Source organism: Ischnura elegans, chromosome 8 (assembly GCF_921293095.1).
Source record: "Ischnura elegans chromosome 8, ioIscEleg1.1, whole genome shotgun sequence".
Taxonomy (NCBI): Eukaryota; Metazoa; Arthropoda; class Insecta; order Odonata; family Coenagrionidae; genus Ischnura; species Ischnura elegans.
In genome coordinates this window covers 12,794,704-12,809,515 of record NC_060253.1, presented here as the reverse complement: position 1 = coordinate 12,809,515, position 14,812 = coordinate 12,794,704, and the positions used below count along the sequence as shown (strand labels likewise).

The 14,812-nt window shown below is 39.7% G+C and overlaps 1 protein-coding gene across 3 annotated transcripts in view; it reads right to left on the bottom strand.

Moving 5' to 3' along the window:
* LOC124164272 overlaps positions 1-14,812 on the bottom strand; it is a 378,970-nt gene that overhangs the window by 64,684 nt on the left and 299,474 nt on the right. For 2 of the 3 annotated variants that reach the window (XM_046541524.1, XM_046541526.1), the window contains exons 2-4: positions 8,363-8,524; positions 3,600-3,724; positions 2,340-2,458 (exon numbers count right to left, since the gene is read on the bottom strand). In XM_046541524.1, coding sequence (XP_046397480.1) covers positions 2,340-2,458; positions 3,600-3,724; positions 8,363-8,511 — 393 coding nt within the window. In that variant the 5' untranslated portion in view covers positions 8,512-8,524. Of the gene's footprint in view, positions 1-2,339; positions 2,459-3,599; positions 3,725-8,362; positions 8,525-11,278; positions 11,357-14,812 lie in introns of those variants that run through there. The other variant, XM_046541525.1, reaches the window with a different exon arrangement.

Here is a 14,812-nt window from a genome sequence, read left to right as displayed (position 1 = left end):
AAAGGATTTTGTGTGCTACGTACTTGTTTACCTACGCCTGTAATGATTATACTTTCGTGATTAGTAGTGACAAAATTATTTTTATTTGTATTGTAACAATTTACGTTCATCTTCAGCCACGGCTTGTTTACATCATTTGCCTCATTGTTCGTCGTAAGTCCACGAAAAAGGGTAATTATTTAATTAGGAAACCTTTTTGTCGCTTAAAATCACATTTTTGGCCATTTAAAATACATTCGTTGACAAAAGCATAGATTACGTGGATTTCATAGAAGGAATCATCGCTAGTGTTGTGATTGTGAACTCGTGTGACATACTTTACGGGTTCTAATATCAATTTCTTGTGCGATGTTCATGGAAGTGTTAATGTTTGCATTTTGTTACCCTTTGCATGATACTTCAAACAACTTAGCTTTGATATGACTCGGACTAAATATACTGGATCGGTGTAAATTTGTGATATGCCGCTGAAGGAATGAAGGTCTACCAGTGTTGAAATTAAATTTATGTAGTTTTATGATGAATAAATCATTAAATATTTCCTTGTTAATTGCAATCATTCCTTTTATTTGCCCCTTTCTTCCGTTGGAATACACGTTACGTACTGAGTGGTCTTATAATTATAAACCTATTTTTAAGTACCGTAAAGTGTTTGGTTAGTATGGTGAAGTAAATTCAGCATTGCTTGAAAACGAAATTCGTGAGCACCGTTACCGGCGTCAATGACTGAGAGGATCTCTGTGATGCCAATTGAATTCTTTTGAAAAATAAAATTCTTTTCAAGCATAAAAGCAAAGCGCCGTAAAAACCTTAGGCGTTAAAATCCCTTGGAATTGTTAGTAATTGAATAATTTAATTAAATAATAATTAATTGAATTAAAGATCTACAAAGTGACACATGCCTCGATAATTGGATTAGTAGGAATGTTTCATTCCGGACGTATATACCAGTGGTGTTATAACGTTTTCGATTCCAGGCACTATTACTTTGTATGAACATTTATTGGATAATTACATTCACGTAAAATCATTCAGCAAAAAATAATCGCCAAAAAACTGAAAAAAAAGAAAGATTGATAACATCCAGATGTAGCGCAGAAAACTTGTGTACTTATCAATACTTATCATAATATAATAATGTCATGTTTTATATTACACAAAATTTTAAAATTATTCTCTAATGGAAATTTTGAGGATAGAAATATATATTTGCTGAATAATATTCGAAGTTGTTTAAACTTCTGATTTAAAAGGATTGGTTTATGACCTAGTAATGATTTTCATTGAATTTATGCCTTGGAAATTCATTGGTACTACCTGTGACCATTCGCTAAATTTTTTGGACATTCATTAGTCTTTTTACGTAGTTTTTATTTCACCGCTGTGCCTTTAATCATTATTCAATTACAAGAAGAAAAAAACATTAATTTCATATTTAAACCTTAAAAATTAAAAATAAGTCAATAATAGTGCAGTTTAACGACATTTCAATCATCTAAAATCAAAATGATGCGATATATAGAATTTTACTTATGCAATATTCGAAGTACGAACCACTCTGTTCAAACACGAAGGGTAACTCGAGGGGTTTCGACCGCTCGACTGTCCCCGCTCGGCTGGAGTCGTGCACGAGACAGTCGCATACGTCTCCAAGGAGCTCGAGCATACCAAATGGCCAGAGCGCTCGGCTCCGTACCACGTGACTCGCACACGACAATGAAGTCGTGCACGGCTAAAATTTCGAGCATACCAAATGGCCAGAGCGCTCGGCTCCGTACCACGTGACTCGCACACGACAATGAAGTCGTGCACGACTAAAATTTCGAGCATAGCCCCCCAGGACATGGGTGTGTGTGATCGCCTGTTGTTGACTGTTAAGACTGCCGAAGTAAAGGCCTCATTGTTCTGTTTTCGGGAGTAATTGAAATAAAAAAATTAAAAAATAGGAGTCCAGAATATATCGCTACGACTTCAACCATTTCTCCGAACCAAATATTCATCAACCGACGTAAATATAACAAGTTCAACTTCGTTTACAGACACTATTGCTCGGATCAACGTTGCGCTTGACGGCAGTCATATTCCCCGAGGAGCGCCGCTACGTCGATTGTGTCCATAGAGGGAATCTCCCGTCACACGTCACTCACGGTATACGGTCCATGCCTCACGGTTCACGCTGATTGTGTCACAGCCTTTATTACGGTGGAAAATACATCCCGCCTGAATTCTTGAGCTGACGTTTAACGGTCGTGTTAGTTCCACAATTACTCGTAAATTAATATGCGTAAAGTATTGGCGAGTGGATTTAAATTGGCGAGCAAAAGCAGATGGACACTTACCTGGAGACGAAACGTCTGCTCAAACGGTTGGTTTGAAGGCTTAAGCGGAGCCTTCTTGTGGCCAACTCCAGAGGTTTTTGATTTCGACACCACCTGTATCGTCCAGGTATCAAGAGCACCTGAAAAACAGATCAAGTCTGCATGAACATTATGTGAACACATGATGTAAAAATGATGCAGCTATCCAAAAGGAAATGCAAGGAAACAGTGTGTACACTTTTATTCACAAAACCAAGGCACTGATTCCTTTATTTAACCAACATCACTTGTCCGCAACGAAAACATTGCAGGAAGGCTTACATAAAAATTGAGAAAATGTTATGTTGACTGAAACTCTTACGGAATCATACAATGAGAGCTAAAAACATAATAATTCACTCATTATAAAGCAAAAGTTTCCAGGACAGCCCAGATCAATTCTATGATTGAATTGAATTGAATAACGCTAAAATAACGCCAGAGAAAATCCTACATGTGAAATTAGGATGATATCAGTCAATGATTCTTTTTTTAAGGGTAATGCAAACCTTGAATAAATTAATTTAAAAATAATTACTGATTGGTAAAGCCAGCCATGAATGTTAAACATTAATTTTAGCCAAATAAAGCCTGTTTGTACAAGACGCCAAGCTCACTCAGTGTTTCAAACAGAAGGTTTATTTGGACAATTGAGGGTAGAGTTCACCCCGAACTAATCCTGGGGCGAGAGAATTTCACACATTCAGGGTAGGGAGGTCAATTCCTTACCCTAAGCCAACCCGCGCTTCAAAGATCATGGTTGAGGGTGTCCGAAGGTTTCACCCAGGATACGATCCCGGAACACCTCGATCAGCAGCCATGCGCATTACCCACTAAGCTACCGCGCTTCCCTACATAAGAGAGATTGAAATCATTCCATCCAGCGCTGAAGAATTTAACAGAATCCATACGTAAACGTACCTTCAAGCAGTAGTACAAAAATATTGTGATAAGCATAGATGGAAGTTCAACATTGATTCCCAGTTTCCCAACAATCACTTTCAAACAAGAATTCATAACGGTAATTATTGTTTCGACGCTGTAGACAGCGCAAGATGGGCATTGTTTGCGCAAATTAACCCATGCAGAACGTTTAAGCACGTTGTCTGGCAACCGTTCTCGTGCACAGACAAAGGGGACAGGAGTGCCAACTGAATCGCAGACGAGGCGTAAACACGGAAGAAAAAAAAGCATAACGAGACCGCGGCGATGAATTGAATGGAGGTGTCGTCAAATACTAACCGATGGGCGTGCTGGGCTTGTACGGCAATATATTCCCTTTCTCACCGACCGCCTGGATCACGTGGCTTCCGGGTGACATTTTGTTTGCCGTTGTCACGTGAACGAGAAGATCCATCATGGGTGTGCTGCAAAAAAATATACAAACACAATGATTAGAATATTTTAAAAATGACATACAGATATGGGCACAAGTTAACAACTTTATTAACAAAAACAACGCTTTCGATATTGGCAACATGGAAATTTTAGATACAGAATGCAATTTATCAAAAAGATTATTTAAATAAATGGCTTACATACAGAAACACACAAAAAATTATAATAAAATATCTGACATAGATGGTATAAGCAAAATATATTACAATTTAACGAATCAAATTTGATGCAAACATTAAAAAAAATATTAATATAATATTGTGGTAACCGAGCCACAGATAAAAAAAAACTAAACAACAACATAAAAGGTATGTCACATGAATTGTCTTGATTTTTCATTTCAAATATTTGTGTTTAAATATTTTACTGGATATATTTTTTCTGAATTTAACAATTGAATCCTGACCGCTTTTGTGTTCATTGTATCTCTCATATTTTCATGTAATAAGCCTTGACAATGGAAAATAAGTTTCCAAAATTTAGGCAAATGTGTTTGCTGTATAAAACCTAAGCCTTAAAATTTTATATTTAAATTTAAAAAATGAAGCCAAGAACAAAAGAAATACTTTAAAAATATAAGAAAAAAATGCAGACGAGGACAACTGCTCAGCAAAGGGCGTATCCAATTGAAACTTTTGGCGATCTTAACGGTTCAAAATGTAAATTTCCAAGACACCATCAATGCCTTTAATAACCAAAACCATTTACCACACCCCGTTTGTTTGGATACTGTAACCAGGTATGGATGGTGCCCGTTATGCGGGGCAAAATTCTCAAAATATGATTCAGCTTCATCATTAAGGACTTGAAATACGGATCCCGCTTCACCATCGTGGCAAATGAATTTTTAACTGCTCTTACGCATGTATAATTTGGACGCGGTTAGGCGGTTTGCCAGATAGTATGGAGATGTAGATGAAACCTGGACCGTGCCAAAATAAATATTTTTGACGAGATATCGCGATATTTCATCCCATTTCACATAAAATAGCTCAATAAAATCTAAAAAGCTCACCAATACTCTTTATCATATGAAAAGCACTACGGTGAATAGCGGTGAAATTAGACATTTCACAGTCCTAGTTTCAATATTAAAGAATTTAAATATTTTTTTGGTGTAACAATATTTGGTAGTAATACAGAAGTAAATGAAATTCTATGAAAATTTAAAACAGCGGATAAATGCTACTAGGACCTATATATACTGCTGACTGAGAATGAAACGAATACGTATGAAAACCAATATCAGGATCTACAAGACTATACTACATCCAATAATACTCTAGGGCTGCAGAGATTGGCCACGACAAAGTCTCAATATTAAAACCTTATAACCTTTGGAAAGAAAGTACTAAGGAAAATATTTGGATCTATTCATGAAGCAGAGGTTAGGAGAATCAGTAAAGGTAGAGAACTGAGTGAGATTTATAGTGAGCAAGATAAAATGGCAGCAATATGAAGCAAACGTTTAAGGTGGCTGGTCAACGTATTGAGAAGGGCAACACCACCAGTAGGCTTCCGGGTTATTCTCCGCGTCAGTTCGTTATCCTGACGTCAGTTTTACCGGCATTGCAGCGGGCGTTTTCAGGTTTTATGCCTTCCATTCTTCAAACCAGTAGACGTCTCCTTCAACGTCGGCGAAACTGTCGTAACGAAGATGAATCGACGCGGAGGACAACCCGGAAGCCCAGCTGCGTCTACGGCACCACTCCGCGGAAGACTCCATCGACAAAACCAGGATTTTAAAATAGGCTTTCAATGGTAGGAGGCCTCTAGCAGCGGCGTAACGAAAAATATGATTTGGGGGGGAGGGGAGGCGACCCCCTTCCAAGTCAACGGGAATTCTGGGAAAAGTTAAAAAAAATGACATACCAGGAAATACATTTTACATCATTTTGGCACTTAAAATTTAACTTTAAGAAAATGCAGGTATTATATGTCAAATCTAGACAATAGTTTTAAATATTTTTTTTTATTTCTCTGAGGCTTTGGGGGGATCTATCCCACCATTGTTACGCGACTGGCCTCTAAGAAGACCAAGAAATGAAAAATACGAGGAGACTTGAAGCAGAAATAGAAATGATATGAAGACAGAGAAGAGTGGAGGCTGGTCATTAGCGAGGCCAAAGAACATATGGGGATCACATGACCACCCGAGTTGGAAAGAGTTAAGCTATATCAACATTAGTGAGGCATTTACGGCCAGTTTAATCGATTCAGCTCGATGGATGTAATGCACGTAAGAAAAAGCTGGAATATTCCATGGAAAAGGCCGTTTCCTCCTTAATTCTCCTAGACCTTCTTCAACGATTGAGAGAAGGGAACTTTCCAAGGAATCAAGGAAAGAGGGAGAATACTCTGGTTAGAATTAATCAAGCACGCAACTTGGAAATTAGCACGTAATCATTTGGCATTGAGCCCACAGAAAGAGATCATCAAATGGCGGAAATAATTATAGAATTAAATATTAAACGGAAATTTCTGTTGTTGAGGATATTAAGAGCACTGAATCCAAAAAATACGCTGCCATATCGATGGCTAAGTTCTAACAACACGAATCTCAAAATTAGGCCGGCTTGACACAGGTATCTTAAACAAAGTGTAATAATATTAAAAAATAAAATACAAGCAAATAACAATTCCTAATTTGCAAACGAATGCTTCTTTTTCAGTTTTATGAACTTTTGGTTTTTAATTTCAATGTGCAAGTAAAAGAAATTAATCGTTTTTTTGCTCTCCAGAAAAGTTGCAATTTTTGAGATACGTGTTGTTAGGACTGAGCCATCGATATATTAAATCATCTGAGCGTAATCAGTGAAGCGATTTCAGCTCTTAAGCAGGTCCAGTACAATCGACTTACAGGGTATAAAGGCCGCTTTACACGGGGCACGGAATTGCGCAGGTTAGAACTGCATTGCCTAATTTCTAAAATTGTGTGGAATTGCGCCAATGCATTAATGAAATTAAAACATGGGCTATTTTGCCATATCACGAACACGCATTCTCGCATGTGTTCCAGCAATTCACCGCTTTACACGACGCAATTTTGACTGCGCTTCGTACAAAAGTCAGATTGTGCAAGTACGTGCCCCGTGTAAAACGGCCTTAAGCGAACAATTATATCAAGTGAATTGAAGCGAAGAGTTTGTTTATAAAGTGAAATTCAGCGTTAATATCAGTAGTAACATAAAATTTAGAAAATTCATCATTTTTCCAGTACGTTTTCTTTACGTTTTATTATTATCAAACGACAGCTTTTTTTTACTAGACTGTGTGCACTTCAATAAATATTTTTTTGATACTTTAAGCATTATGTTAAAATTCACGAAACCACTTTCAGAGGATACCATGCGCCATTGCATACTATACGATCTTGGCATTCTAGGTCCACACTCAAAATGGATTGAATATTGATTGTGTGAGAGCCAAAGGGATTATGAGATTCCTCGGCAAAGGGTACTTAAGGATTCCAGGGGCTGTTGGCCATCAGAAAACCATTAACTGAGTTCAATTCAGTTACGAAAACTTTAGTCCCTTGCGTTTTCCGGTGCAAGCGGACGCCGCGTAGCTTTGCTACTCACACGCCACTCTTGGCCAAAGGCAGAATTAAAGCGACAGAATGACGAAGGCAGAACATTTTTGAGAGATACGATTGTTTTCCCATCAATTTGATGAGCTTTCAACGAAGGAGGGATAAATATAGACACACTCTTGGTATTGGTACTCAAATTAAAATAACTTTGATGTAGTTCCACACTTCATTTTCCATTCCAACTTAATTTTCACATAGCATGCCATGATGAGAGTATAATCTGTATGGTGGTTTACTCCCACGCACTTTCACAAGCGAGGGAAGGAGAATAATACAAAGGTATAGATGGGTAAACTACCCATTAGATTGTATCCTTATGGTATGTTACGCCGAAACCTAGGTCTCACTCAATATGTGATCTAACAATTAAGGGGGTGAGAAGCCAAGGGGTACAAATGATTTTTTTCTCAACAGAGTTAGGTGAAGTTAATTGTTAGAAGAAATACACACAAAATTGGTTGCCAAGAGATACGAGAGTTTTGAGTTTAACGCTGCCATCGAGTGGAAAATCAAATGCACTACTAAGTATCTAATTGATCTCGTGCGTTTGTACCTAATTCTGTTAAGAAAAAGAAATCACTTGTACACCTTATCTTCCAACCCATTCAATTCAGTAATTTCCATTTGAGCAACAATTCAACGGAGTAACGATGCATGCCCTAGCAACAAATATTCCTTCCAAGAGAAAATATGTAATAAGTCAGCATTCAAATCAAAGCACTTCATGAAACAAGTAACATAGTACGCTGTTACGCGCAAGATGCAAAGTTATATACCTACACCAATGATAATCTTCTCCATGAAAAATTCACTTGGCTTAGTCGGGATTCGAACCTGGACCTCCTGATTTTTAAGCTACCTGTACATTACCAGCAATCACGAGACAGGGAGATCCGGGTTCCAGTCCCGGCTAAGCCATATTCTTTTTTCACGGCGAAATACATCCTTGGTGCATATAACATTCAAAACTTCCGCCTCCCTGAATATGAGTGAATTGACCCGATTTGAGACGAACCTTCGGTCCACGTTCATCTTGACGGCGTGTCCGTCAGGGAGCAGGACCCTGAGGTCCATGTTTCCGGCCAGCATGTCTGGAGGCGTGTCCTCGGTGACTTCTCTCATGGGCGGCAGGGCCGGCTGCGGCATCGGAGGCGGAGGGGCCATCTTGTCGTCCGATCTAAAAAAATAAAATAAAAATTCCATTATTGCCACGGACCATTTAAAAATAAAATCTCGAAAAAGAAACAATGTATATTTTCAAAATGGATGACATTGATTTGAGATGCTTGAAACATACCCGTCCTCTTATCCAAGAAAAATAATCTGAATAATTAGAAGTCTTAAGATAAATAAGCTTTGGAGAGGAAAACATTTTTTTTCCGAAGAATCTGAGCTTTTCCCGGCGAATAGCAAGGAAGAAAGCTTATCGGGTTTCCAACCGGGTCAGGGTCTGCACGGCTTTTGGCCTACACTATAGAGAGCCTGACCCGGTTGGAAATCCGAAAAGATTTCATCCAATACTTTTTCCACCGATAAAAAAATAATTAAACGAAAAATTGCTCAATTGTTCGAAGTTGATGAATTTTTGATTAATCGTGAAATTTATAGAATTAATAGGTAAATTATTTGAAATAATTGCTCGATTAATTGTATTGATTGTTCAATTAATCGAATTCATTGTTCAGATTATTTGTTTACTAGTTTTGCTTCAATTTATTTCGGAAGCGATCGCTAGCGCTTTAGCTGCAGCTATTGCTCGATTAATTGTATTAATTAATGGAATTCATTGTTCAGATTATTTATTTACTGGCTTTGCTTCAATTTATTTCGGAAGCGATCGCTGGAGCTTTAGCTGCAGCTATCGCTAGAAAGGGACGGAAAACGTCATCATGTAATTCAGGCTTTAAATTCAAAAAAACCTCGAGTCATAACCCATATTGACCCCAGGGAACTGGGGAGTTTGGCATCCTAAACCTCCCTTTGCCATGTAACTTTCTCCGTATTGGCTCAACCAGCACATACAGCGAATAATCACCAGAAACACCATGTGGTACCATTCTCTCACAAACTGCGACACCAAGCCCAGAGGATATTTTCTTAACGATTAATTACTTTTCACCCTCAGGGCGCAAATACAACCCGGGCGATATTTCTACTCTAAGCAAATGGATCGTTAATCATCTCACAGGACCAACAATGAAATGCGGAAGCGAGGAGCGAAGTCATAGCAACGGCTGCCCGACTGCCTATGAGTGAGCGAGACAAGACGGATAGGAGAGGGAAGAAGGAGTTAACGAACGGGTAACGAGCGGCAAGATTCCAAGAGACCAAAGAAGTTAATGCACCATGATGCCATTACGGAAACAAGATTGAAATGAATCACGCGACGGAAAATTATTGCGAGGAATAACACTTTTTTTTCAATCTTTCGCAAAGTCCAATTTCCTTCTTTCAAACCGCAGCCATCGCGCACAGCCTTTCAAATCACCCAGCATTCGCTACTTACTCTATGAAAAAAATCTTTTTTTGCCTCAGGCTAGCGAATGGAAGAAGTCCGGCATTCGGCGAATGGAAATCAATACTCTTCCATCATGACGCTAACTACAGAAAGTTTACAAAAATAAGTAATTCCATTTGAGGATCGGATTGAAACATTGCAATTTATCACCAGCAAATATATTATTTTCCTCCGGAACACTACATAGAGCCCGATTGAATTCATGATTTCCGTTTTCGATTTCTATCACAAACTAATAGATTTATTTGCATGGTAGTACGTTCGCATCCTTAGCACTCTCCTAGTTTCTGGTCTAACCGCATGTTTTTCTCCTGATTCTGAGTGGTTGGCCTATGTTCGCGAAGGAGCTCTTCTCTGATTAAGGCTTGGATGAGTGCTGCATGCCTGCTGTAGAATCACCCCATACCACACACCCTGGTGGTAGCACGGGGGATGATAACTCTCCTGTAAGAAGTTGCGGATGCACACATTTTAAGTTGACGCAGGTTGTAATTCTTTTCTATTTGCTAGAAACAATATGGAGGCGGATGAATCCTGTTATTTGGGAAGCAGAATAACTAGTGACGGGAGAAGCAAGAAAGAAATTACTTATCAGCAGAATAACCCAAGGGAAGAGAGCATTCCACCAAAAGAGAGGCCTGCTCACTGCGGGAAACTTAATATTGGAAGTAAAAAAAAAATTTATAGGAACGTACATTAATGTACAATATGTATTTTATACGGGAGTGAGGCATGGACAATGACAGCAGCGGTGAAAGCAAGGATAGAGGCCTTCGAAATGTGGTGCTACATATGAATGATGAAGATCAAATGGATCGACCGAGTTAGTAACGAGGAAGTCCTAAGTAGAGTAGGAGAGAACAGAAGCCTCATGAAAACCTTAATGAGAAGACGGAACAAACTCATGGGCCATATCTTGAGACAGGATGGCCTGATGAAGACAATCATTGAGGGACAAGCTGGATGGCAAGAACAGAAGATGAAGAACTAGAACGAAATATGTGGAACCGGTAAAGAAGGACGTGTAAGAGAAGAAATACGCAGGTGTTAAAAGATTGGCTGATAGGAAAATTGAATGGAGAACTTCGTCAAATCAATCCTAGGATTATTGACCAGGGATGATGAGAATCAATATCCCGGGTGAAGCCCCGAAACGAAAGTTGTAGAGGAGCGACGTGGCCCACGGAAATGAATTGGCCTCCCTCCCAATAAATCTGATCTTCTTCAAATCATGATGACGGGATGAGCTTCAATTCGAAGAAACTTAACTCTATGTTTTCATGTACTCCTATGAAGCTATGGCGTGAGCATTGGAGATAAACCCCTAAGCGGTAAACCACCCTTTGAAATGAGGGTGGTCATAAAGTACACGCAATTGGGAATGCGTGAGAGTGTGACCCTTGCATTACTTACGACTCGCGTAGGTATTACTCATGCCGATCCAAGGGGTGATGACGAACGATTCCGCAGCGGAGGTTCCCGAGGGATAAAGCGGCTTAAGAGTCCCACGGGAGTGCAGAATGGAGGCGAAACGACGCGAAGGAACTACGGCGCATTAATGAGAACGCGGGGAGAGCCTCCACTCGCGCTGTGAACGTAAGAATTAACTCAAGACGCAAAAGCTACGGGTACCATTAGAATGGCGGCGACACACTCGCAGCCGCAGCCATTGATAAACAATAGAATAGCGCGCTCCGCTTGCTGTCAACGCATTGTCGCGTAATAGTAGGAGAAGAGGGCTGGAAATAACAAGAGAGTCCAGAGCAAAATGGAATCGAAGAGAAACATCTGCTAATGTGTAGCGAAGGTAAATAATCTACGCATTCGTTCGAGAAACACTGTCACTTTTTAATTTACACTCACTCTATCAAAACATATCTCAATGTTTGCGTGTAAAAATTTGAATACACATGCATCGATTCACGTTCAAAATCATCAACTGTATTGTTCTAACACATTTTAATGGCATTAAATTCCCAGTTAATCGAAGAACGCTCTTCCCCCAAATACATGCGGAATACATGCCAGTCATCAATAGAGTAGTCAGGCAGAAGAATATTTCTCTGCCAAAGAAAACAAAAACTTTTTTCGCAACACTACGTTAGCAAACCTCAATTCTAAAAAAATGTAAAATACTTAACGGACGATTATAAGAATATAAATTACAATTAAACATAACCAGAAGAGTACTGAATCACCCAATCAAACACTCCGTCAAAACCATGCCTTAGGCCCCGCTACAGAAGCATTCCTCTTTTCAACTCAAGTCAACACGGGGTGATATTAGAAAACGGTAAACATATCTAATATGAGGCACGCGCAACAATAAGTAGGCATAATTGAATCGTACAGAAAGAGAGGGGGAGAATTAGTCAAATGGGACTTAAGGAGTAGGAGAAGATAGATCACGAAACAGCTGAGGAGCGACGCGACAGTGGCATCGCGTGCTGCAAATGGAATGGGGGAGAAAGGGGCGTGCTAAGGCGGTGGCGGGTGCAGCTCGCGTGCCGTCTCGACAGAGGAAGGGACACGATGCCGGAGTGACGTAAGGCGACCACTGAGAACAGACTGGAGCCGTGGCGAAACGCGTTTCAGAAGCAATAGGGACCTAGGACTGATGTTGACAATTTGGGAGCATATTAATAGGCATTGAAAAATATCCGCAGTGCGACGATGAGTAAAGATATCACCGGGTAAATTTTGCTCTTTTTCGCATCGAGTTACTGGCGTTAAATTAATGCCACAATCTCGTTAATTTTCAGGGTAGTCTGGAATGGAAATTTGCCCTTACCTCAACAAGCATTAATATTTACACCAGACAAAACAGTAATTCAAAATATGCAAATTTGAGAACGGGAAAATTGGTTGAGGTCAACCTTATAAACTCTCAAAATTTCGAAATTATAATTAAAGTATTCTACTGATTGAGGAAGATTTCCATGGAGTATTTAAGAAGATTCCTGGAAGTCTCCCTTCCCTTCATGGAATTCCCTCTTCAATTCACTATAATGCCCACTCCCTTTCAATCTATCTAAAAATCCTATTCCCTTCCTTCCTCTCCATCGTTTACCCAACATTCTACCCTACAACACTGTTTTCAACAACCCCTCCCCGCTAAGCACTTGATTTATCTATAACTTCTGTCTCCTCCGTATTTCATCTAAAAGCTGCCTCTCCTCACCCACCATATCCAGCACTTTGTCGTTCCTCCTCTCACTCAGTCCACTACACCTTCTCCACACCCACATCTCGAACGACTTCAGTCTTTTCTCGTCCTCCCACCTACATATCCATGTTAATTTCGAAATGATAACTTAATTTTTAAAGGAGTAAAAAGTCGCGAAGAATGACTTCTATATTGAGAGCGATGCCTTTTATTATGGAAGATTCTACGATGCACAGAGTTAAATCGAATCAAGCACCACCGACGATGCGAACTTCGACCTTTTTAAACTAAGACGCGCGCCGACTCGATACGAGAAGGGGGAAGGTTGAATGCGGAGGTCAAACAGCTGACAATCGCTCACGTTGAAATGGATCGCGTGGGCATCCGCAATAGGGGGCCCGCGAGAGGAATAGATCCACTGGGAGTCGGGAATATAATCGCAAGGACGGGAGGCTTTTGACGCTGCGATGGCAGAGGGTGGAATTCCGTAACTACAAATCCATCGAAATTCCAGCAACTAAACTTCAAAAATCATACATAATTAAAGTTATACGTCTTAAATAGTACAGAATAGCCATAGCTACAAAGTTTGTTAGTCTGTGCTCCAAACTATGATAACGATGATATTAAATTTAGCACTTTATAAAGTATCTCTTTGGAAACCCATAGTCAAATAAGCAACATTGACCTAGGGATTTCCACAAGTTTCATGGAATTAATACCTTTAAGACCGTGATTGCTACGGTGAGTGGAAGGGGGAGGTGGTATAGCCACAACTTCACTGCGTGAAGTTAGAAGTAAAAAAAACTCATTATTAATGCACTTTACTCCACCTAACTTCTTGGCAGTTATAGGATATAATTTTCCATTCAGCCGTTGAGTCCACGTAAGTATAAAGTGAAATGTGATATATGATTAAGTAGTACAAATAATTCGCCACCAATACTTTTTAAATTTATATTGGCCAATTCCAAAAGCGTAGAACTATGAGCAACGATCCAACGTATTTTTTGTTTTCCGAAGTATTTCCCCCGGCTGGAAGCGACAAAAATCTCTATCAGGTCATCGAAGCGCTATATATTCGACACAATGCCGGGATTCACGCATTGGCGAGAAGAGAAGGTGGTAACAGCAGCAGCGAGGAGGTTGCGAGCGGAGAAACGCGAAGGGAAAGGAGTGCCGCAAGGATCCTACCCCGGACCCGTCCGCTTCAAACTCCAGCGACCAAACACAATGGCCCCGCTCACTTCCACCAAAGTGCCTGATTCTCTCGACCCAATGAAGCCCCAGTCTCTCTTTTTTCCCCCAGCAGCGAAAAAAATAAACTAGGAAAGAAACTTTCCTGCGATCACGACTGCCTCTGTTTTTTTTATTTATTCCTGACGACCTTTCTCCATTTTTCATCTCGGATACCCTCGGGCGCCACAGTAGGCTTCGAAAGACCATGAAAGACATCCATCCACCGTTTCATCTTCCGGGCGAAAATCTCTCATGTTTCCGTGATATGCTGTATCATTCCCAATTAAGCTTCCTTTGAACAATCGATGGCTTTCAATGGTGACCACACCAACGCAAAAATTAATGGGATGAAACCATTTCACACCTATTTCAGCCTCTACAACGTAGTGGCGCAGTACAAGTAGGGCGCTACTCCATAATTCATGTGAAAATATAAAAATTAAAATAAAAAACAAAATATTTACCCTCTTTAATATAAACCCCGAAAATTTAAAGAGGAAACTTTTTTTTAGCTTGTGCAATGACCTTAGCGATTAGTTCAT